General features: G+C 41.3%; 1 protein-coding gene across 2 annotated transcripts in view; it reads right to left on the reverse strand.

The window, feature by feature from the left end:
- The window catches only part of MEIS1 (Meis homeobox 1), a 125,495-nt gene extending 100,782 nt beyond the window's left edge, over nt 1-24,713 (reverse strand). For both annotated transcript variants that reach the window (XM_045009421.1, XM_045009422.1), the window contains exons 1-6: nt 23,967-24,713; nt 22,091-22,317; nt 20,261-20,402; nt 19,768-19,818; nt 18,967-19,017; nt 17,524-17,670 (exon numbers count right to left, since the gene is read on the reverse strand). In XM_045009421.1, the coding sequence (XP_044865356.1) occupies nt 17,524-17,670; nt 18,967-19,017; nt 19,768-19,818; nt 20,261-20,402; nt 22,091-22,317; nt 23,967-23,978 (630 nt within the window). In that variant the 5' untranslated portion in view covers nt 23,979-24,713. The remainder of the gene's footprint in view (nt 1-17,523; nt 17,671-18,966; nt 19,018-19,767; nt 19,819-20,260; nt 20,403-22,090; nt 22,318-23,966) is intronic.
- Between the last annotated feature and the right edge of the window lie 214 nt (nt 24,714-24,927).

Genomic DNA, 24,927 nt, shown 5'->3' on the forward strand with positions numbered 1-24,927 from the left:
ATATTGGATGCGGCCCACATAACACATTTGTGGGCCACAATGGTAAATAGGTTAAGAACCACTGTTCTAGTGGCTGCAGCCAACAGAGGATATAAACCCTAATACTGCTACAGCTTAGATTCTCCTTGAGCACAAGTGATAAGCAGAGATGGTCTTTACTACCCACACAGGCCTTACCCCACCTGATTTTTGAACCCCAGGTAATGACAAGATAATTCTAAATTTTCTTTCATTTTAAAAAAAAAGTTTCTAACGTTTTCCATTGGGGAAAAATCCTTAAAAATATAAGCCAATTGCTAGGGCTGAAAGTTTGTTTTGATGATTTTTTACTTTTTAAAAAAATCATTATTTATTCTGTCCTCCATACAGTTGCCAAGTGCTGGCGTTTGGGGACCATGAAAACCACAACCACAAGTCTTTTGATTTTCTGGGAGGACCCCAGACTAGTTGGTGATTGTGCTATCTGAGCAGCTTTCTATGGGGCTCAAGCTGCCAATTGGCAACCCACAGCCGTACCTTTCAACTTGCCAAGACCAATTGGGAAATGTAATGTGTGATAAAGACCAGAAATGAGGGGGACAAAATAATAATTGATGCAGAAAACGTAAAATGCTTTGAGATTCCCTCCTTTGGTGTAAATAACTTTTCTACAACCTCAGTTTTGTGACTATTTCAGATGCTAGCAATTTTAACAGAAGGAGCAAGAGGAGACCAAGTTCGTATGGAATGGAGGTAACTTGGAGACTAAAATGAATAATATTCCTCAAAATGGGGTACACTGGAGAGGCAAGCCTAAAATTAAGCTGCACAGCCAGTATAACTTTGCCACAAAGGGAAACTTAACAGAGGTGACAAGGCCTACTCGACTAAGAAGCAGCAAGCACCCTGGGGCTCCTGAATACTGATCCTTGCTCTGACAGGGGATCCTTGCTCTTGCCTTGGTCAAGTCACAATCTTCCTATTTAAGTTACCTCTTATTTAAAAATAGGGTATCACCACTCTCTAACAAGCATATATCACAGAGTGTTGCAACACTGAAAGTGCTATATAAATAGAATGTTATTATGAAAGAGAAACAGATGAAAGATGGTGGAGAGAAAATGTATACAGGTGAGAGCAAGCAAGATAGAGGATGAAGTCCTGGCCCTGGAAGTCAATGAGAGTTTTGCCACTTATTACAATGGGCCCAGGATTTCACAAAGAAGAGAATGTGACATGGGAAAGAGAGCGAACGGACAGCTGGGTCAAGAATGGGGTGACTATGAAAGCAAGAATGAGGAGATGGTGCTTTTCAAAGAAAGGAAAGAATAAAAAATAAAGAACAGCAGGCATAAATGAGAAAAGAAAAGAAAATAGCGATAAACCAAATGGGTGGGATGTGAAAGAAGAGAAACCAATGGAAGACTGATAAGCAAAGAAAGATTATTTTTAAATTAGCAAATTTATTTCTGCTCTTTTCTGTTATTGTACTTATTAGTCCTACGTCGCTGTAAGATTAGCAAGGAGAGGAACTTTGAGTACTTATGTGGCTACTTAGGGCATTAAAGTTAAAAAACTAGCGGGGGGGGGGGGGAGCCAGAGATAACCAAAATACACAAACAAACCTCTATCAGATGGAGTCTCAAGGTCCAGACCTCCACCTTATTTGAAAGACCTTGGAAGACGTACGTATGTGTGTGCACTCTTTCCTATGCACAAATTCCATCACGGGCAGTTGACTCTACTCCTCTTGAACCAGAGGCCACTCCCATCCCCATCTCTGTATATAAAGCCAATCAGTAAAGTTTTGAGACCCTCTATGAATTCTTTATTGCCCACTGCAAAATCTTAAGGTCACTACTGTTCACAGCACTATGGTCATGGTGCATTGTCAAGTTTTCTTTTGGAAGAGAGACGAAAAATTGACTCAGAGGCTACCCAAAAGTTCCTCTTGTGGTTGTGGTAAGGGAGTCGAAGGTCTGCTCAGGGGCAGGAGGTTTAAGTATTATGTTTTATTTTGGCTTTCATCTGTAAGTCCATGTGGCTGCAATGTGGGGTAGCTTTAACCAACACCCCTGAAATCTGTGGAGCAATGGAATCAATCACAATATGCCTTCCAATTGGTTGACACTGCTCCATACCTCAATATTACCTCTGAGGTAAACAATAATTATAGTATGACCTGTCGGTTTAACAGATTGCAGCTGATCACGATGCAGGATTTCTCTCTCATACATAATATACTTTAAGGCAGAAATTCCAGCCAGAGGAAACCTACAATAGTGTAAACCTACTGTCTCCTCAGTTTGATAAAAGCTATCTTCAGTAGAGAATACTGTTAATCTCTGCCCTTTTTTCAACACAAGGAAAAGTAGTTTCTCACTAGAAACCTCAACCCCAGACAATGTTTTTGAAGTCACACACATGGGTTCTGCCAACAACACTGTAATTTAATGTGCCTGGTCTTGAGATGGGCGGATCACACACAAGTGCCTAGTGAGTTCAGAAAGAATGAAGGGTATTAAGCACCACTTTGGATCATCAGACCCAATGTCTGTCAAGACAATTACAGTTCTGCTGTTAAGTATTTCATGTGCTGATTAATTCAAAACTATAAACAAGGAAAAACACCTTTCAGCTTATCCGCAACGTGAACATCTACCTTCTTCTCTCTGTTATTCCCTCCCCCACCCCCCGCCAAAGAATCTCCTGGATATTTTCTGTAACAAGACACCACATTTTAAGATAGCACTGAAATCTTTCTTAGAAAAGTTATAAAAAAGTATGATTATGGGAGGTGTGGTTGCAACATCACAATACTTTACATATTGCAAACTTTGGGGCAAACTCAGATATACTTACTCACTCTGAGTAGCACTTTAATCCATGAATAATCTCATAGATATCAGTGGGATTATTCATGGATTAATGTCCTATTTGGCATGACTATGGGTATCAGAATCTGGCCATTATTGATTAGAAGCCATATTTCATTATAGTTACACTACAGCCATGAACTGTGAGCTGATGTCACAACTATAAAATGATTTTAAGATAGTTAGCATATATCAGAACTCAATAAAAAACTATTTCGTCTCCAGATTGTTCAAAAATACAGTAATTCCATCATTATGAAAGCGAATATGATTGATTATCATCATGCCTCTGTCCAAAGCTATACTACATACCTGTAAAATGCCATATTGAGTGCAAAATGTTTTGCTGACCTTTAACGCATAAAGGTGACTAGCAGAACTGCATTTCAAAGCACTCTAGAAGTCATGCATTCCAAAACACACTGTCCATTTATCTCCAGAGGGCTTACAAACTGGAATCTCCACAATTCAGATTCTCCATCGCTTATGGCCAATCCTTTAGCATGTCAACTGCTCAACTTCATAATGCTTTGCAACAAAAATCACTTGCAGTAATGTTTTTGCTTTGTATATAAAACAAAATTTACATGATTTATTTGGTATTGATATTTACGCGTTTGGTGTCTAGAGTTTCATTTTCCCAGCCAATTGCTGATTTTACTCATTTAAGTTACAATGCAAAATATAAAATATATGTTTAATATTCTTCAGGAGAAGAGAAGGACTCCACCCCACTCTCCTTGGATGCAGTGCATATCTCCCGTGCCATGCTGGGCTAACTGCATGAATCAGCACAGATGAGAGCATGGTCCTGGCCCCTTCTGAGGCAGCTAGAACTGGCAATGACACTAATATGGAGCATCTCCTACATTTAAGAGAGTGCTAGGATTGCCACTATGACCAGCTCTTGCAATACAAGTGCAGCGGGGAGAGAGGAGATGAGAAGAAGATTCTCCTTGCCCCATCCCTGCCTTGCATACCCATACATAGACCAACTACACTTATGCCCTGTGTCTATATAGCAAAATAACCTGTGATACCAAGATATCGGCTATATGAAAATTGCCTCGCTTCAGGTATATTATTCAAATGTTTAAACTATGCCCAGAGTGAATGAACAGTTCTTGTTAACCTGTTGACTGTAATCCAGCAGTACAATAATTAAACATTTAATATAATCTATTACTGTAGTCATTTAGCATCTTTAGGTAAGGATTTCAAACATTAAGCCACACAAGCCCACCACCCCCACCATGAACCTGAGTGAGTAGTGTTAATCCCTTTTCACCGATGGAGAAACTGAGGAATAGAGTGGTTAAGTGGCGTGCTCAAAAACACAAAGGTATGTCTCCATATCATTCCACACAAACTATCGGCCAAATCCTGACTGGGCACATGCACATAATAGCACAAAACCCCACACCACTGCTATTGCACTCGCTGGACATAAGGACCACCTTATTCTGGCCCTTAACAAAAGTCATGGAGAGAACCTCCTCCAGATTTTCAATGACAAAAACTATGCATAAATATAATGGGTCATGGTCCACATGTATGTGTTACTTCTTAGACCTAGCCAAATTAAGCCGTTTGGCTCTATCGTTGTCAGAATTTGGTTCTTCATCTATAAAAGCATAATCTCACCCTCCATTGAAATGAAGTCACCTCCAAGGCAGAATGCATGAACTGTTTAATAGCACACAGTAACAACACATAACAGAAATAAGAGAGAAAGCAATCGAGATTTTGCCACTTGACCCAAATTGGAATTTGGCCAACCCACTGCTTATACAAAGTGACTCTCTTTTGCATGGTACCCTGGGATTTTTTAACAACATGAACGATCAAGACCACAATTTCATGTGTCCTCCAAAAATCAGTACCTACAGCAGCAGCTTCTTAGCATCGGGTTGAGACACTGACTCAATTCTGAATCAGAGGCAAGATTAACTAAGTTGCTAGCATTGCTTCCTGGGTCTTCCTTAGAGAGCTCCTATCCAAGGATTGACGATAACCAATCCTTAACTTGTGAGATCTGATGAGATCACAGCCAGTGATAGCTGTACATTTAAGAAAATACCCCTGTGGTGCTTAGGGTTGCCAACTTGGTAATATTTAAAAATCGGACACTCCAGCAGGAGTGCCGGAACCTCCCCGAGCCCTGAGGTCCCGCCCCCATCCACTCCTCTTCCCCCTACCCTCTGTCTCTCACCGCTTTTCCCCTCCCACTCACCACCCGGGTCAGGGGAAACTCGCCTGCAGAGCCAGGGCTGGGAGCTGCAGCTGTCCTACACAGGTCGGAGCCAGCCCTGGCTGAGTAGGGGCTAGCATGAGTTATGACCCAGCGCCTCCCCTGCTCACAGTAACCAGACACTGTTGGGTCCCCTTTTTGACCACACTTTCTGGTCGAAAACTGGGCACCTGGCTACCCTAGGGTGCTGCCTGACATGCCACTATAAATAAGCGAAATCCCCATAGATTTTAACAGTACAGTGAGTGGGTGTTGTGTGATACCAAGGATGGAGTTAAAGACTTTTCTCCTTCGCTGCATACTTCTAGTATAGACAGGCAATGCTGTGATTTGCCCTGATCTCTGGTTCTAAGCAGTGAAAACTGTACTGGTGCAAATTTCAGATCAGCCTGTCTGTGCTAACATTGCTGTCTGAAATGCCCAATGTAGACAAGGCCTAAGTTAGCGGAGTGGGGTAGGATTACTCACACCATCTCCCCTCCAACCACATGCCCCGGGAGAGTCACAATTCAGCTGTAAATTTCTATCTTTTCCATATGCCCAGATCCAACCATCACAACATAAGTAACTTTCCTGTTAATCCAGCCTTGAAAAAGTTACCAACAAACAATAGTAATAGCAAAGGTTTGAATTCACTCTTCCTCTGCCCTTCCTTCAACAACTTCAAAGCCTCATTGGAATTGGAACCGCTTAAAAGCCGGCATTAAATAGCATGAGAAATTCATTTTTTTCTTTTAAAAAACAAAGAAAAGTAAATGCAAAAACATAATACAATTAAAATTCAAAGTTAAAATTTCACAGTTAAAATAAAGGCAGGAGATTGCATTAATGCAGCTTTTTATACATAATACAATAATTTTCTTTATTAAGGGCCAGGAATTTAAGTCGGAGCATAAGTGGGCATTTATACCATATCCATATGAAAGAAGCTTGCAGAAGAACTTAAATTAACTCTGAATGGCAGGATTTAATACCACTGCTTTTCATTTTGTTCAGCTGTTTGAAAACAGTACATTAACTGTGATGTCATTGGCCATTGCTTTACTGTTAATATTTTTTTTTAAAAACTTATCACTGACTGTTCTTTTAACCCACCAAATATCTAAGCCTCTACTGCTGAAACACTGTTGACCTGGTTATCTCAGCAAAGAGGGCCTACACACATATTTGCTTTACATTAAAATAAGTCTTGAGCTGAAAATAAAGTATTAAGGCCAGAGCCAATGCTCACTGATTTCCATGGGAGTATTTTTATTTGCTACAGTGGGCGCTGGACTGGACACTTCATGAAGAAACTATTTGAAAAGTATAACTACAGCCAGTCTATATAATTGTGTGTATATGAAAAAGGTATTATGTTCACTGAAAACTTTCTCATGCAAAAATCTCTTTGAAAAGCGGACACAATAACCTGGTGATTTGGGGTGAAAGGTAGTTATTTATAGGTGTTCCATCCGATAAAATCTTTCCTAGCAGTTAACCCTACACACAGTTCTGAGCGTATTGTTTACTAATGTCAACAGTCCTGTTCACTTTGTCACAGTGGATCCAGCCAGGTAAAGCACGGCACCCGGCAGCATTTGCAGACTTGGGTCTAAACAATGTATAGGTAAACAGAGAAAAAAAATGTACTAGCAATTTGAAACAAATTATTTAGGAAGCTCATAAAAATGCTGAAATACTTTAACTGTCCATGTCTGAGTTTATCCCATTTTCATGGTAACAACAGTCAAGATGTTAGAGAAAGTAGAATAGGAAGAAAACAACTGAACTTTGAAACTTACTTTAAAGTAGCTTTTAATATACATTTTAGCATTATTTTTCAGGCAACTCTGTTTTCAGTTTGTAATTCTTTCTTTTATTGCCAGTCAGCATCCAGGAATTTCAACAGAAGATAGATAATCTGGGTTACCTCACTGAGAAATTCTCTCTCTCTCTAATCTCTGTTCCCTTTTTTAGCTACATCAGTTGATGCTCTTCAATCCAGACACATAAGAACAGGCAGGTTTATTCTCCGGCTCACCATCTCCCCAGAGCAATTGGGTGGAGAACAAGCGAGACCTTGGCTCCAACATCTCTACTCAATGGCCAGCATAGCTAAGCAGGAGAAAGGAAGCAGACAGGGAAGAACTATGACTCAGAGATATCCCTCAGAGTCATAATGCCTTCCAGAGCTTGGGTTGACACACTGTATTTCTACAGCAGCGGGGAAAGGAACAGAAATTAGAGTATGCTATGGCTCAGAAAGGAGGGGCAGCTTATCTAATTCCAGCTGAAATTCCTTGGCATCACATAACTTGAATATATTTATATATTTTAATTTAATTTGAAAACAAAATTGCCTTTACCTGAAAAATACTTACTAATACAGACACACACACAGAGTATAAAGTATTTTTCAGACCTACCTGAAAAATACTTTATATATACACATATAAATTTACTCTCAAAGGGTTATATTCTGGCATCTTTAGTCACACCTTTGAGGTAAGGTTCCCAGACTACTTGCAAAGTAAAGCTCTACTCAGCACAGGGCATATCTACATGGGGATATTTGGAAAAGTAAAGATGAATTAACAAAAGGTGTGAAGTTGAAGGTGTGAAATTAAAGCACATTAATCCTTGTGTGGACGCTCTCATTCAGAAGTAAAGTGCCCTTAGTTTTGTTTAACTTAATCTTTCTTCAAAGGGGATTAAGATGAAGTGAATTAAGGCCACTTTACTTCTGAATGAGAGCTTCTACACAGGGGTTTAATACACTTAAACTTTATATCTTTAGTTAAAAGTTAAAATGAAATTGGAGGCTATGTCTACACTTAAAACACTACAGCTGCGCCACTGTAGCTCTTCAGTGTAGACACTTATTATGGCAACAGGAAGGACTCTCCCCTGGCTGTAGGTAATCGACCTGCCCAAGAGATGGGAGGTAGGTCGACAGAAGAATTCTCTCATCAACCTAGTGCTGTCTACCCCAGGGATTAGGTCAGTACACACCCCAGAGAGATGCAGCTATGCCAATGTAATTTTTTCAGTGCAGACCAGTCCTGAAAGTCCTCGTACAGACAAGCCCATAGATTCATATAGTTTAAGGATAAAAGTAGATTTTCTACTCTGATCTCCTGTTTATCACAGGATGTTAAACTTCTCCCAGTCACTCCCGTATTGAGGCCAATAATCTGAGTTTGGCTAAAGCATATCTCCCAGAAAGGCATCCAGTCTTGATTTGAAAACCTCAAGAAATGAAGAATCCACCACTTCCTTTGATAGCTTGTTCCACTGGTTAATCACAAGTAAGGTTGGCAGAATTTGATCAAAATGAATTTGTTCCTGCCTAATTTCTCTTACTTCCTGTCTCTTAGAAGGAAAAAGGCAGCCTTCATGGAATAAGTTTTACTTGTTTGTTTTAATTTATTTAAAAAAAATACTATAACTATAGTTAGGAGAAATTTCTATTTTAAACAGTGTCACGTTAATTTTGAAAATAGTGGATATTTTTTAAGACTATGCTGATCTATTATTATAAACTTCTATTTCCAGAATGCAATTACAGCCGTAAAAGCATATTTGGCTATAGTATATCTTAATTCATATTCAAAATAATATGCAAAGCACATAGGCCTTTGATTGAAAACACTTTCTTGCTCTTTACCTGCTAATGTCCCCCCTTTTCCACCCCTGCCCCCAAAAAACGCAACACACAACAAGAAGACTTGACATGTTGAGTCTGAGGAAGCTGATATGGATCTAACATGTCAAGAATCCACACACTAACAGATGCCAGACTCTAACTACCCTAACTAGACATGATAGGCTGTACTGAGGTTTTCCAGTGATCACACTTAAGAAAGAAAGAAAGAAAGAAAGAAAGAAAGAAAGAAAGAAAGAAAGAAAGAGAGACCTAAGTACAATGAACTGCAAAAATTTAACTTCCAATTATATTCCTGATTTTGGGTTAAGCTTTTTCTCCTTTTAGGGGAAATAAAAGAAAATGGAAGAGCACATAAATACAAACAAGGAAATTCAAAGTTACAGCCAGCATGTTATCTTTAATTCATGCTTTAGGTCTTAATGGTGGGATAGATACAACCTAGTTAATCAACATATGTTTAAAAGAAACAAAAAAACAAAAAATAGGCAAACTATTACAAGTAACTATTTAAGTTACTTTCTTAAAATACAGCTACATTTGGAGAAAAACCAATATCAAAACTAAATTTGCAAACTGCCATAGGAGTCAATGTTGGTTATAAATTACCAGCATAAAAAGACAGAGTTAACATGCCTGGAGTAACAAATAGCACTGAATTGTATTGCATTCTATCATTTGTAAAGATAATATTATTTCTAGGTTGGAATTAAGAATGTGCAAGAATTTAAATATCAAGACAGATAATGTCTGTCTTCATAATTGGCATGCATCATTTATTTTAAAAACAGAAAAAAAATATATTAACAAAATTTAAATATTTACTCTGCTAATTTTTCAAATGGACAAAAAAGAAACCAGAAAAAGATTCCATACGTTAAATAAGTTTTATGGGATTTTCATTAAATTTTAAGTTGTTTTTAAAGCAGCATTTATTAGTAAGAGCTACAGTTACTCATTCTGATTGAGTGTGATGTAATTAGATTTTTTTTAAGTCAAGAGCACTAATATTGCTCACTCAGGCCTCTGTTCACCTTTCAGTGTGTGTGCGTAAATCCCATTAACTTTATTGGTAGCTGTGTATGAGTATCGAGGGAAGAATCAACCCCTCAGCTATAAAGATTAGAAATAATGTAAAGCTTTTTTTCTCCCCACAACCTATGTGTGCACCATTGAGTGACAGTGAATGTAGTAACTTTACCATGAAATAGAATGTGGGTGGGTGTGCACACATACATATATATATACAAACACAGAGAGAGAGAGATCATATCTGCCACATCTTGGTATACTCACAATAATTTATAATAAAGATTAAAAATAGATGCATATATTTTTAAAGTTTGAAAGAAGTTTGGCTGGATTTGATTTAGAAATGTTGCATAAACAAAATCATCAAGATTTCAAATTAGGTTTTTATAACAAACATAGCTTAATTTTGAAAAATAAAACTATACAAGAAGTTGGATCTGATCATGCAAACTCTCACGGCTGAACATAGTATGCATTATGTTTAGTAGTTAGGGTTGGAAGGCTTGGGCCTTAAGTCCATTACAAAAAATGAGTTGGTTAATCATTGCCACTTAGTACTCTCTTTTTCTTTTCTAAAAGATTTTTAAATCCAGAAAGAAGCTATACATTAAATAATAAATATATTAATTCTCATAACTATTTAACAATGTATTTGGCTGCCTTAGCGTGTATGATATGAAGTCTTATTTTGATAGACAACATTTCAATTACATTTCTGAATATACACCAGCAGATCTTGGATGTAATTAACGTGTCCCATCCATCCATAAACAGCAGCAAAAGTTAGACATTGTAACCGCTCCTAAATATTGCAACAAATCATTTATACAAGAGCAGAAAAGGGTACTCAGGCCCAGTGTGGAATTTCAAATGAGAGTGACAAATTACATTCTCTCTCTCTCTTTCTTTCTTTCTCTTTTAAAAAAGTATTATTATGTATTGGGTTCATGTCAGATCTTTATGGTTACCTTAATTTTTACTATACAGTTATATACATTTTGCATTTTATTTACTATCTGTTTTATATTGGTGCCCATCACCATAGTATCTGAGTACAAATGTATATCAAAGACAATAACAGTCTCAGCTTCAAGCAGATTTTTAACAGCCATGGTTTGGGGCTAACCACAAAAATTAACCTAAGGTAAAAATACAATAACATATTTCAGTAGTTAATTTTTCCAAGGCACATTGCTTTGGTATCTACTACACACTAAAACTAATATATTCAAAATATTTTGGAGAATTATTTTAATCATAAGGTGTCTTTGCCCTAGATAGCCTGACAACTATCAGCTACTCTATATAATGATCCTGTTTTATAACTCATTTGTAAAAGATTCCTGCTTTTAATAATATTTCAATTTGGAAAAAAGATACTACATAACTGCCCTTTGTTTAGAGAAATTCTGTAAAGATATGTATTTTTTAAACTATTACAATATAAATACAACAGTAGCTTTATTATAAATATGACAAAGTACAATCCAAAAGGGACCATCTAAAATGCCACAGTTGCAAACCTTTAAGACTGTAACAAAAATGACTGAGATTCTACTATCAGTTTACTATCCTTCAACAATTTCCCTGACAGTGGCGTCAAATAATGTTGAATTATGGACATTCTTACAGGAAGTCTTATTTCACGTTCGTTTTTTGATCAGTTCCCTGCTAGTCCTTATAGGAATTTGGCCGATTGCCAACTTTCCTTTAAAATGTTCTGTATACATAATTGGCTTGTGTATGATTAAATGATCGTTTAATCAAACTTTAGTATTTTATATTTGTTCAACAAGTTTATTTTACATAAGAAAATACTGTCGTCCCAATAAAAGCTATCACATACTACCGAAGTACTTTATTTGAATTTGTGTTAGCTTCTTTTTTATATTGTGTTCTTTTTAAAAAGCTGATTTATAAAAGCTACCTACATACACATTATTGTAAGGTAAATGTCATAATCTTTTACAGTTCAGGTTATAGTACCTGAGAGCCAAGGTGAAGTGACTTTATAGCAGACAACCCATAGTAATAGGTAATCCAAATATGTTAAACTAAGAAACTGAATTTCTATTATGCGACTACAGACACCCTTTTGTTTTATAGTGTGGAGTTGCACTATATCATTTTCCTACCAACACCAAGCAACAGCTGGGTTTTAAATCTTTTAGGGCTATAACTAACATTAAAAAATTTAAACTGCAAATGTTTGAGAGTTAATGATTTTAAATGGTTTATTTTGAAAGTTGTGTGATTAGGATAATACTTCAACCAGGTTTTTTAAAGACAAGGGTACTTGCTGATCCTGAGTTTAATTCTTCCAAGAAAAAACACAACTGCCTTTTACTCTGCGAATCATAACAATGGTAAACAACAACTCTACGGGTTCCATAATAGCAGGCAATGGGGTCACTCTTGTGGGAGAGGGATGTTTTAGTGACCTATTGCCACTGAGCTAGTTAAATCACCGAACAATGGTTAGTGTTATGGGGCTTTACTTTGCAAAATCTAGCATTAGTGTCATAGCTGTCCATTAAGGGTGAGACTTAAGAGCACTAACACTGAGGGGCCTATAAGGAAAGAATAAATAGGAGAAAAACAATATTTAAAAAAAAAACCTTTACACTGCACAGTATAAGAAAATGTAATTAAATCCATAATAAAAGCTTTTACATACTTACTCATTTATTACTCTCAAAAGTACATGTACTTCAATTTCTGAATTCAAAACTGACCAGGCAATATAACCTACTCATGGAGTAACCACAACAGCAACAAAAGCAGCGCACAACTTGTATTTCAAAGAGGTACAGACCAATAAATGAACTTGGAGGCACATCCTAATTATCCAGATCAGTGTCAAGCAGTCAACGCCTTATTATTTAATCATTAAGGACTAGATACAGCAGTCCTTACTGGGGCAAAAACTTCCAGTGAAATTAATTCGCCAGAGTAAGAACTGCGGGATCTAAAACTAGTCTCCTCTGGGATTCTCTAGATATGTTTCCATGAATAAGAGCAAGAACTAACCAGCCCAACCATCGAAAATAAAAAGTTGGACGGTAACTCTCATCTAATCATCTCTCATCTGAACACCAACCATTCTGCTGCTGCTGCTGCTGCTGCTGCGCTGGAAACTTTTGTAAACAGACCAGGAGGGCAGAAGGAAAACCCTTTCACCCACCCATCAAGCCAGTTCAATGGAAGTGAGAGAGATGTCCCCAAGTCCTTGCGTTTAAAAAATCACTCTGACAAAGAGACCCTTTGCCTATCTTGCTGCCTCACAGTGCCACCCCGGACACAAACAAAATAAATCGCCTGAACGTATGTCATAGTCCCCCATACGCTCCTCGCAGTATCTCAGAGTGACCTCGTCACAGCCACAGCTGAGCCTATTGGGTCCCGTCTGGCCGTGCTGAGCACTGGGTGCGGACCCTTATTTCGCTCACGCCGGGGCGAGCATAGAGAGCCAGGGCGGAGTGACCCACGCACCCATTTGCAGCTAAACGCCCCCGATGACTTTTTTACCTTTTAAACCCAACCATGTCCCGTGTCCCCCGTTGGATAATTAACCCCCAGCGGCACAGCGGCTGGCTCCAGCGCGGTGTGGTTCCCTGCTCGTCTGTAACCTCTCCAGGCAGGCTCGCCCCTGGACGCGCATGTCAAGGGTTTGCTTTTATCACCTTCCCGCGGAGCGGGCTTGGGGACAGGGGGGATTTCGCCTCTTCCGCGCGCTGCCCCCACTCCACCGGCGCAGGCCAGCAAAGAGCCCGCGGCCTGAGGGAGAGGGAACCTCGCCCGCTTCCCTCCCTTTTCCACGGGCGCGTCCAGCCGCGAACTCGCTCCGCTTCCTCAAGTGGCGTTTCGCTGCCCGAGCGCGCAGGGACAAGCGGGCAGAGCCGGGCAAACGCTCAGCGGCCGCTAGCTCCATGTCACCCACTGGCCGCTAGCGCGGTCCCCGCGGGGAGCGGGCCCTGTCCCCAAGGCTTGTCCCCTCCTGACTCCACTGACACCCTTCTTCCCCCCCCCCCACCGCAGGGCCCCGTGCGCCCCCAAATCCCCCTTCCTCCCCCCCCGCAGGGCCCAGTGCGCCCCCATATCCCCCGTCCTCTCCCCCCGCAGGGCCCCGTGCGCCCCCATATCCCCCGTCCTCTCCCCCCGCAGGGCCCAGTGCGCCCCATATCCCCCGTCCTCTCCCCCCGCAGGGCCCCGTGCGCCCCATAACCCCCGTCCTCTCCCCCCGCAGGACCCAGTGCGCCCCATAACCCCCGTCCTCTCCCCCCGCAGGGCACCGTGCGCCCCATAACCCCCCTCCCCTGCCCTCGCAGGGCCCAGTGCGCACCCAAATCCCCCGTCCTCCCCCCCCGCAGGGCCCAGTGCGCCCCATAACCCCCGTCCTCTCCCCCCGCAGGACCCAGTGCGCCCCATAACCCCCCTCCCCTCCCCCCGCAGGACCAGTTGCGCCCCAAATCCCCTTTCTCTCCCCCTGCAGGGCCCAGTGCGCCCCCAAACCCCCTTCCTCTCTCCCTGCAGGGCCCAGTGCGCCCCCAAATCCCCTTCCTCTCCCCCCGCAGGGCCCAGTGCGCCCCCAAATCCCCCTTCCTCTCCTCCCCGCAGGGCCCAGTGCGCCCCCAAATCCCCCTTCCTCTCCCCCCGCAGGGCCCAGTGCGACCCATAACCCCCTTCCTCTCCCCCTGCAGGGCCCAGTGCGCCCCCAAACCCCTCATCCTCTCCTCCCCGCAGAGCCAGTTGCGCCCCAAACCTCCTTCCTCTCCCCCCCCGCAGAGCCAGTTGCGCCCCAAACCTCCTTCCTCTCCCCCCGCAGGGCCCCGGGCGCCCCCAACCCCCTTCCTCTCCCCCCGCAGGGCCCAGTGCGCCCCAAACCCCCCTTTCTCTCCCCCCGCAGGGTCCCCCTACACGCGCTCTCCAACCCGCCTGCCCCCAGTTCCAACAATGCGCCCCCTCCCCTTTCCTCTCCTCTCCGTAACCCTAGTGCACCCCCGCCCCCCAGCCGCTCTCCTCTCCAGCCCGCAGCCCTAACCCCGCAGCACGGCGGCGGGGCCTGGCGGGGAGGGTGCCGGGGGGCGGTCAGCCAGGGCCCAGCGGAAGAGGGCGCAGGCACTGCCCCAAGCCCTCGAGCATGGCCCAGGGACGTCAGGCCCGGGGTTTAGCGGTCTCCGGAGGAGGGAGCGCGGGGAAGGCAGCAGCAGTGCCAGGCCCCGGACTCTAGTGGCAACACCGGCATGGCCAAGGGGATTTCCTCGCCCCAGGAAACTGCCTGGGGCCAGAGGCTGAGCCCGTCTCATGGCCGCGGAGAGCGGACAGCTTCCCAAGCGCCGGGGCAAAAGGCGGCTACAGCGCACCTCGGCAGCGGGGTTAATGAGATCACGAGGCGCCCCGGCTCACGGGACACCTGAAGGGGATCCCCCTGCATTTGTCAGCACAGCCTGACGCAGACAACACGCCGCGTGTCCAGGTGGCTGGGCCACATTCACAGGCGAAGGGAGAAGGCCCCTTCCCTTGTCATCCTCCCCCGTTCCCAACGCGCAGCCCAGCCCCATCGATCGACCTCCTCTTCTCGGCCAGCGCCCGCGGACGCTGCCCCACCGCGCTGGGAACCTCGCCACTTCTGAGCTGCACTTGAACATCTCCCCCTCCGTCTAGGAAAGGCAAAAGACACGTGTGCCGCTTTCCTCCCACAGCCTCTCTGCGCAGCCTAACGCTGAGGGGAATTAAAGACCAGAAAGCATCCCCCCTCCCCTCCCAACCTACTTCAAGTTTCTGAAGCAAATACATACCAAATGGGGCAATCCGGAGGTGACACATTCACATGTCACACCTATCGCATAAGCAGTGAAACCACAACTCCCAAGTTAAAAGCACGAACTTTTGTTTTGGCCAACCTAAGACAATTTGGCCTCGCTATCTATATTGCAATCTTTGCAAGCCACACACTGAAGGTAAATTACTAACAAGCGGGCACAAGGTGAATATTACCGCGGGAGCGCAATGAATTTATATCAATCCTCAGCCTTATAAAAAAAAACCCACCCCAAACTACAACTTCATTTCTTTAGCTTTCACTTTAATAAAATAATGATTCGTTGGGAGAAGGGGGTATAAATCTTCATTTTGGAAGCAATTAAAGTGTTGATTTCATTCGTGCCCCTAAGCGATTCTTGTAATTTGCTCAAATAGCTTTATGTACCCAGCACTCCAGAGCTTTTAGAAACCCATTTTCTAGTTAGACTTGTTGGATTACAATTTTTATTCAACAGCAGCTATCCGAGTTTTCCTAATCTAGATCTGAAATTTAACTGTTCCCTCATTTTAAACGTTAGAATAGTTAGGTCGGATGCAAGTCAGCCAGACAGAAGCAGCGCCCATGTTTCCATCTTGTTTCCAATGTCTCATTACAAAAGCTGAGAGAGTCATGCTAACATTTAGAAATAGTTGAAAGCTTTTACATTCTCAGTATAATTAAAAAACACTGGGTTTCTTGCAAGTTCATGCCTTCAGTCAAACCATTCTTCTGTTCTACCGCTACATTAATAACAGTCCGATAATCTTTGCTTCTTTCTCGTACATAAAAAAAATGGAGCTAATACCAAAGCTGAAGTATAGTGCACCTTTTTGTAAGTAATCTATAAAATAACTCCTGGTTGACAGTGTTCTTGATAATGGCAACGCAGCTAAGAAAACTCCTGTCTGCTTGACTGCGCCTTGCTTTAACAAAAGGAAGCCTCCAGAGTCAGCCTCATTACACCTAGAATTGTATATAGGAACCAGATCATAGTTTTTAGTTGTTGGTTTGTTTTTTTCCCCTGAGCTAAATACTATTTCTGGTAATAAACAACCAACCATTAAAACGTTACAATTCACAACCAGGAGCTCAAAACGCCAAGGCTCATCCACGTTAATGTTTTAGAAGCTTGATTTGGCTTTGGTAACCTCTTGAAATTAACCCAAAAAAAATCACACTACAAGCCAGTGAAGGAAAGCAGCTAACACAAGCCGTCACTATATGCACACATTGGGTGTAGAAGCCTCTAGGGTCTGGTCTATCCCAGCTTTAACACAGACATCCTAAAAGCCACTAAACTGTATTTTTTTTCTAAAGGAGACAGTTTGAAAAACTTGAAAGATCAATGAAAATAAATTAAAACCTTGGTCTGGTTTTATTTTTCTATTAAGTAAAATAAAATGGGCGCGCTTGCAGCAGGCAGGCTGTGCACAAAGCAATGTTCACTGAGGTCTAAAAGCGCTCGGCCAAGGAAAACTGACAAGACAGACTAATGAACCGTAGAGACAGGAGGAAAATAGCCAGTATTTGCTAGATTTCAAACACTCTCTGTCTTCCCTGGACCACCTATCTCGGATTTTATTATTATTTTTCTAAGTGGCTTCAGCTATTCCTTTCCAAGCACCCAGAAGCCTGCGATTCACGGCTAACGCTTCTATTATTATAAAGGGTAAATAAAATAAAGACAAAAATTAAAAGCGACAAGAAACAGGTCAAGTTTGCAGGCAAAGCTTTTACAAGCTCATCTCGCCAGGTCGAATCCGGGAGCAAGCCTTAATGAAGCAATAATAGCCACATTATTCAAAAATTTTCATTTCGATGGAAATTTATCTAAAAGGGACTTAATCATATGCAAATAATAAAAGGAGGCGTAGTGACCCAGCAAGCGATCTGCATACAAATTTCAGCGTGTGCAACACTGGAGAGATCATCATACCTGATCTGTTAGATTTGCTGATCTTGTTATGTCTTCACTGTCTGATTTTGATCCGCCTTCTCTATCGTCTATCACCAAATCGATTGGCATTTTTCCTTTCAAACAGCTAATATACCGGTGGCAGAAATTGTCACATAATTCGTGTACCTACATTATGACAGAGGTAAAAAAAATGAAAATATAATCAGGAGTACATAAGTGAAATTGACAAGTGCAATCAACCAACCCTTCCCCCAGCCTTGTGACATCAAAAGTTCTAAATGGGGGGAACACACTGCAATTATCCCCCGGAGACCTCTAGACGCATCCAGAATTAGGAATAACTTTCTTTTCTCGCAAAATAGAGATATCCCAGAAAATTGACAGTGACAAGATGATTCACAGGCTACAACATATTCAACACCCGTGTTAAATTCATCTGCTCCCGGAGCTGTGGCCATGAGAGAGGTGACCTGCATGGGTGACATTTAAGGTAAACTATTTAATTTCAACCAGTTATTTCATCATAAAACCTTTCCAAATACTATGAAAAGAGAAAGGGATTTTAAAAAAAAATCAACTGGATGCACTATACTGAACTACATTATAGGCATCCATCATCTTAAACCCCAAATCACTGTAATATATTTGTTCTTGAGTTTCCAATATTAATGGGCATATTTTACCATCTTTCATGTAGAGTGAAAACAATCTGCCTGTGATGGTTAGATAAAATGGCTGGGGGTTCTAAAGAAACTTTTCGACCATTTAAAAACCTCTCGAAATGTTTATTTTTTGGAGAAAGGGGATTCTCTTGTAGGCCAGCTGTCAATTACATATAAAAATCCACTGGAAACCTGAACGTGCGTTCAAGTGAATGTTAGTTTGAATTACATTGCGTTCATATTGCTATTAATTATTATTAATAATAATACTATTATTGCTGAGATTTCCAGAATAGGGAGGGAAACAGAATTAAGCCTGCATATTCTCTTTTAGCTTAGAGGTGTGCAGCATGCACAGAATCAAGAAACTGACACAACTATCAACCCTGCTTTGTCTCCGCAAAATGTTACAGGACAATCTGTGCCCTGACTGTGACCTGCAGATGGCTCTTAAAAAAAATCTGGACCAAACTAACTGAAACTAAACAAAGCACCTTCACCAAAAACAATCAATCTCCGAGGCGTGGCTGAAACAAGCAAACAACATTCAGAATATCATCTGCAGTACACAGAACTACAACTATTTATACAAAGCCAGCAAGGTATTAACATGAACACAAGGCCGGATCGCTTGTGAGCCCGGTTTTAGAGGCTGAAATTGTAATTAAACTGCGAAGAGAAATGGACGCTAAGATTGGTCTTGACACTAATTACCAGACAGAAAGACATTTATGCAAATTTACCAGAAGCTTGAACTTCAGCAATACTGAAACGTAGGAGGAAGGGAGAAAAAAATTACCTTCTCTAATTCCAACAGATGAAACCTTAATACTTGTATGGCTTGAATCATCTGCAAAGACACAAACAACACGGGCATCTATCTCATTCCTGAGTTTCGGTATATCCCCATAGCTGCTCCTGCTGTAGTCTATAACTTCACTTTTTTTTTAGTAGTAGTAGTAGTAGTAAATAAAAAAGTTGTTTTGATTTATGGCAATAACACTAAAACTTAATAGCAGTGGCTCTGTACGCTGTTTAACAAGAAGCGAGCTAGAGTTAACAAAAAATACTATTGCAATGAAGTAGCTAAATTATACGGATCGTAAACATCTCCTTCAAAAAGTGCAATCTATTGCAACATCGTCGGACCCTCGCTTTGCAAACTAGCAGAAAATATTCCTAATGCAGAGGCAAAGTATTTGTTTATCCTTAAAAAAAACCCTTTACTTCATTTTAGGTCGGTTACTTAAACTATTCATCTCTATCCATAGTCACTGTTTACATTTCCCATAAAGCTATTTTAAAGGTGCGGGGGGATATGGGGAGACCTCAAATTCTCTGACACATTCGTAGATAAATCCATGCACCGCTTAGGCAGGCAAGTCTGCCATAAAGACCCCAAACTCTCCTTTGGATGGGGCTTTCTTTATGTACCTCCTGATGTGATTTTACTTAACACGGAATTCCCACACTGCATTACTTGTAATTAAAAAGATCCACGCGAGAAAATTCCCATTTAGAGCCCCAATTCCTTGTCAAAGCCTAGAACCACCTCTCCCCAGAGGACAGAGAAATAAAAGAGAGCGCTGTTAACTCTTACCAAGTTATCCAGTTCAGGATTAGAGGAAAATAGGGGTTTTTCTGCTCGGATCTAAATATAAGAAAGGGGAGAGGAAAAAAAGATTTGAAATATGGAAACAGAAAAAAAGCAGGCATTATTATTTCTTGCTTCATTACACTGTCGGGTCCATTATGTAACCTTTCCTTCAAAGCTCTGACTGTTAGATTTAGTACATCATATAAACACTTAAACAAATGAATCAAATGCACTGAAAATACCCACAGACCTTAGCATTAGTTACATCTATCTAGCCACGCTCCATCTTGCGTGAGCTGCACATCCCTACAATCAAAGTTTAAAAATATATATATTCTTTCTTTCTTTCTTTCTTGAGACGGTACAATCGAGACTGTATTGATTTATTTCTGGCAGTATGGAAGGGGAGGCTATGAATGTGGGTTTTTTTAAGGGAGACTTGTTTTCTTGTTCTGTTAGAGGTTTCCCCCCCCCCCCCCAGTACGGTTTTGCTGACCTGTTTGGCGAACACTGCTATGTCTTCATTGAAAGACTCTGAGGAGCAAACATCGCCTCCCGCTACCCCGGGCTCCCGGGGAGTGCATGTAGCTAATTCACATTTCTCAAAAATCAGTGCTAAAAGAGGGAACAGGGGGTGTCTGAAAGAAAATACAATGGTCACAAACAAGACAATGGTTAGTCCCAGAATAAGTGGGGGAGAAACAGCCAAGGTGATCTTTTAGCAAGCCCACTACCACCACCCCAGCTGCACCCCCTCCCCCAATCATAGCTCACCTACCCTTCAACCGAGAGACCTGAAGTCGAAGGCCCTGAGCCATGGACTGTATCTGATGATCGCTTCAGCATATCTGGCCAGAGAAATTGTTAACATTTGCTATGAATAAAACCAAAGCGGTTCCAGCAGCCATTTTGAATTAACTTTCCTTTCCTTTTTTTTTTTTAATTCTTATTATTTTGGTTTAGCTCCCCTTCAAGTTGAGGACTTTCTGGATTAAAAAAAAAAAACCAGGCAAACCCCATCTTTTTGGACTCGGGTGTGGGGAACGTGCAAATCCCCCTTGGCATCGGTCATGATAACGTTCAAAATGAGAGCTGTTAACTTCGAAGACCAGCCAAAGTGCCAGTGAGATGCCCCAATTCGGGTAGCACCAGCGATCCATTTACATTCACTTCAGTTGGCAGAGCACGCTTTTATTTGGGCCATCATCCCTCCCACCCACCCCGCAAGTTACTCAACAGAGGCGCTGCTCACCCCTCTTTTTGCTGTATAATATTGCACGATGATACCGGCCTTAGAAACGTATAAGCCAAATGCTTTGATTTTTGCTAGCTGGAGTAACTCTTAAGGAGAAGTTTAAAGTCATTTACTAGCTATAGAAGCTCAACTGAAAATGTAACATTTTATTTTATTTTATTACAAAATGCGTTCAACTTCCGGGTTTCATAACTATTCCAGAGAATCCGGAATGGAGTTTTAAACGAGACCTACAGATCTGTGATAATGAGATAAAGAAACTGGATGATGGGATGGTTTTGCTTCAAAGCTCGCTGTTCTCAGCGAGATGGGGAAACGGGATCTTAAAGTTCACTTCAACTTAATATGCGCGAACTGTTTTTAAAGATATCCGCGGAGCAACGTAACCCATCAGTTCCAAATGCAATGGCCTAGAAACTGTTTTATAAGTTACCGCATTGAGATGCCTCCAATGCTGCTACAAAACAGTGCACATCTCAAAGAAACAACCCCGAATTTTTCTACTTAATACAGCATTAAATATTAACAAAGCTAAAAAGTTTTATTCAGAATGGAACAGTTCAAGATATTCTTTCTAAACTCTTCCAAAAGATTTACCTCCCAAAGCAGGTTGTACCACGGAAATCTTTCCTTTTGATCACAACACTAATGACTAATTAATTTTCTTTAAGCTCACAGTTTAGGTCTTTTATATTTAAAAATTGTGATCAAAACCACATAGTAGTCTAGGTTTATGCAACCAAGTATCTTTCCGTGTACACACACACGCACACACACACACGGCAAGTTATAATATTTGAACTGAATACTACCTATGGATAATGTTTATCCGTTTCAAGCCCCCATGGAAAGTAAATCTTCTTTATTGGAGAATCATACGCCGAGCATAATGCGATGCAAAGAAAACTTTAAATCCACCCAAAAATGTGCATGCAATTATAATGGAAGCCCGGGTCACAAGAATTTACCTACAATCTGAGGTTCAATGACTTTTACTTGTGCCTTCGTCAGCTAGGGAAATAAGGGAATAATCATATCTTAGCTAATAAACCCGATGCCAGCTTTACCTACCCATAAATGGCATCTTTATCTCTCTTTAAAGCGTCATTGACAGAGGAGCCCATACTGGGAGGCATGGCGTTGGTGTGAGCAGTATGCGGGTATTGATGAGAATGCAGCGGAGGACCGTGATTCAGATGGTGAACAGGCTGCATGGATCTGGCGGCGTGAGGATCCCCATACATGGTGGTGGGGATCCCTACTCCATCCATCCCACCGTAATGGGGTAAATCGTCGTACTGCATGACAGACAAAGAAAAAAGGGTCAGAAGGCCAGTCGTTACCGGAGGTTAGAACGGGGAAAGCCGTTCCAGAGTCTTTCACTTGGTGAAGGTCCAGCACATGGATTGGGCAGTGGTAAATCTATGAATTTAAAATAAACAGGAACAAAAAAAAAGAGGGGAGAGGGTGAGGATCTGTAAAAATACATTGCCCCCATAGGCCCTCAAAACGGATTAATTCTGGATCCTTGAAAAGCATCCTTGTGGAGGGAAGTAGGTAAACGCAGCGTAGGTTGCTTTGGAGTGACGCTCAAAATAAACACGTTGCTGAAAAGTTGCCTGCTTCACTATGTCTCCACAGCAAAAGTTAAAACGAGGACACCTATTATTAACACGTGAATTAATACCGGCTCCTGGTTTAAGGTATTTCTCTGTGTGTCTGTGTGTGTAAATTGTCCCAGTGTGAAGCATTTCCTAATGTTTAAATTATAAATTAAACTCTCTTTAACAAAAATGTAAAGCACCAGTTTAGATGCAAGACCAAAGCTGATACACTTTTTCTAATTATTGCAGCACAATTTGAAAATCTGGAATTCCCATGTGGAGGGAAAACGTGAGTTAAAGCAGTTAATTAGTTTTAATATATCCTGTTTTAAACCTTCCCACTGTTAAGAAGGGAAGTACACAAGTATCAATGATCTGATGTTATCCAAAGTTTAATAACAAAAGAGTCAATTTTTGGTTTACAGCTATTATGTACAAGCTATTTTAATGTCGATTTGCTGCAGATGTATGCATGTGCTACTGAAAGTTTTGAATTTTAAGTATATTCTTTGTTAAACATTAAGAACCGAAAGTTAAAGTGGTATTTAAGGATAAGGGAAAACTGCCACTTTTAACCTATTAAAAGCAAAAGTGTGAATAAGTTGTTTTAAAAAAACACGGAAAATTGCTTGAACTGAAAGAGTAAAGGCAAGTTTGTCAGTACAGCAACTTTCTTTTACAAACTGTACTTTGAGGGACAGTACACAAATTATTGCAAGCAAACTTAATGTTATGTCGTTTTTCTTTTAAAATCTCTATTCGTTACATTGTAATTGTCCCTCGCAATATTTTCATCGCATTTCAATTTATCTGATAAGTCGAGAAAAATTAGTATAGCATCCAAAATAGTAATAATAAATATATGTGCATATTATTTCTGCCTACTTCAAATTTAAATATGCAACTATTTTTAAATGAAGGTCTGACTACAGCACAGCACATTTGTGATGGCAAAAAGTTATGTTTACTTAAAATTTAATAAGTTATCTTTGAAAAGTGAAGATGTATGTCATCACTAACATATTAAAATGTTCAAAGACACGTTAGTTAAATATTTTAAACACTGGTGACTTTAAAACGACATTGTATTCTTAGCAGTATATCTGTAATACTGATAAACACATACACTTGTATTTTCAGTTACATGCCTGTATGTCATTACTTTATAGAAAGTTTGCCTCTTTAGTGAGATGTATGTGATAGGAATTGATAGAATCAAGACATTGACAATATATATATAGGTTTGAGCTAAAGAAGAGGTGGGGAAAAAACTTTTTCGCAGCGTCTCTGTCAGCCACGTTTCAATATTTTTTCACATTTAAATTCCATTTTTTAATACGTACCCTTTGCGCCATCGGCCTGGCTTGCTCCCTTCCTACTTCAACTTCTAATATATCCTCTTTAAGGCCAGTGTGAAAAGAAACAAACGCAAACTCTCCCCCAAACCCCCCAAAATGCAAAAATCCCTTAGAGTCGCCAGCAATATGAGCAATCGAGGAAAATCTTCAGCTTACTGGATCTCAAAGAAACGATACAATAATTCAGCATTAAAAAAAAAGAGAGAGACTCGCGCTCCTTCTCTTTCTTTCTTTCTCTCTCTCACTCTCCCTCTTTCGTTTCCAAGACAGCAGCGGGGAGAAAGCAAATATCCTTTCCCCAAATCAGTTTTTTTTTTTGGTTAAAAAAAAAAAGTGCCCCTCAAACCCAACTACCAAGTCTCATGGCTTTTTGCCACTCCAGCTGTCAATCAAAGGCGAGGTTGTCAAGGTGGTGAATGAATGATGATGATCCGCTGTGTGTACTTCCAGTGCTCTGGACACCTCCAATGTTAATATTCAAATGCACGGAGGTCTTAGCGCTGGCTGGTTCTTGAATCAGTCCTAATTCCTAATCAGCTCTCGCTCGCGCGCTCCCTGTCCCCCTTTGCAGCGGGAGAGGCTAGAGGAAGAGGGTTAAAAATGTCTGTCTGAGTTTGTCTTAAAGGAGCCACGATCGATGCCGCCTGCTGCAAGTCTCCCGGTGCGTGTGTAAAGTGTGTGTTGCACAGGCGGAGAGGTGGGTTTGGACCAGAATGCTGGAACCCGGAAGTAGTGGTGGCCATAACAGGTCGCGTCTTACACAATGCACTGGGCTGCATCAACTCGGCTCCCGGCGCAGGGGTGGGTTGGGTGAGATGCGAGCGGAGAGGCTCTGCGAGCCGCAGAAGCGTTCAATTAACAACACACACACACACACACACGCGGGGTTACAGTGACTAGAATAGACGGTGCTTCTGGTGTGCGGCCGGGCTATTAGCTATTTTAA

This window comes from Mauremys mutica, chromosome 3 (assembly GCF_020497125.1).
Source record: "Mauremys mutica isolate MM-2020 ecotype Southern chromosome 3, ASM2049712v1, whole genome shotgun sequence".
NCBI classification, from domain to species: Eukaryota; Metazoa; Chordata; order Testudines; family Geoemydidae; genus Mauremys; species Mauremys mutica.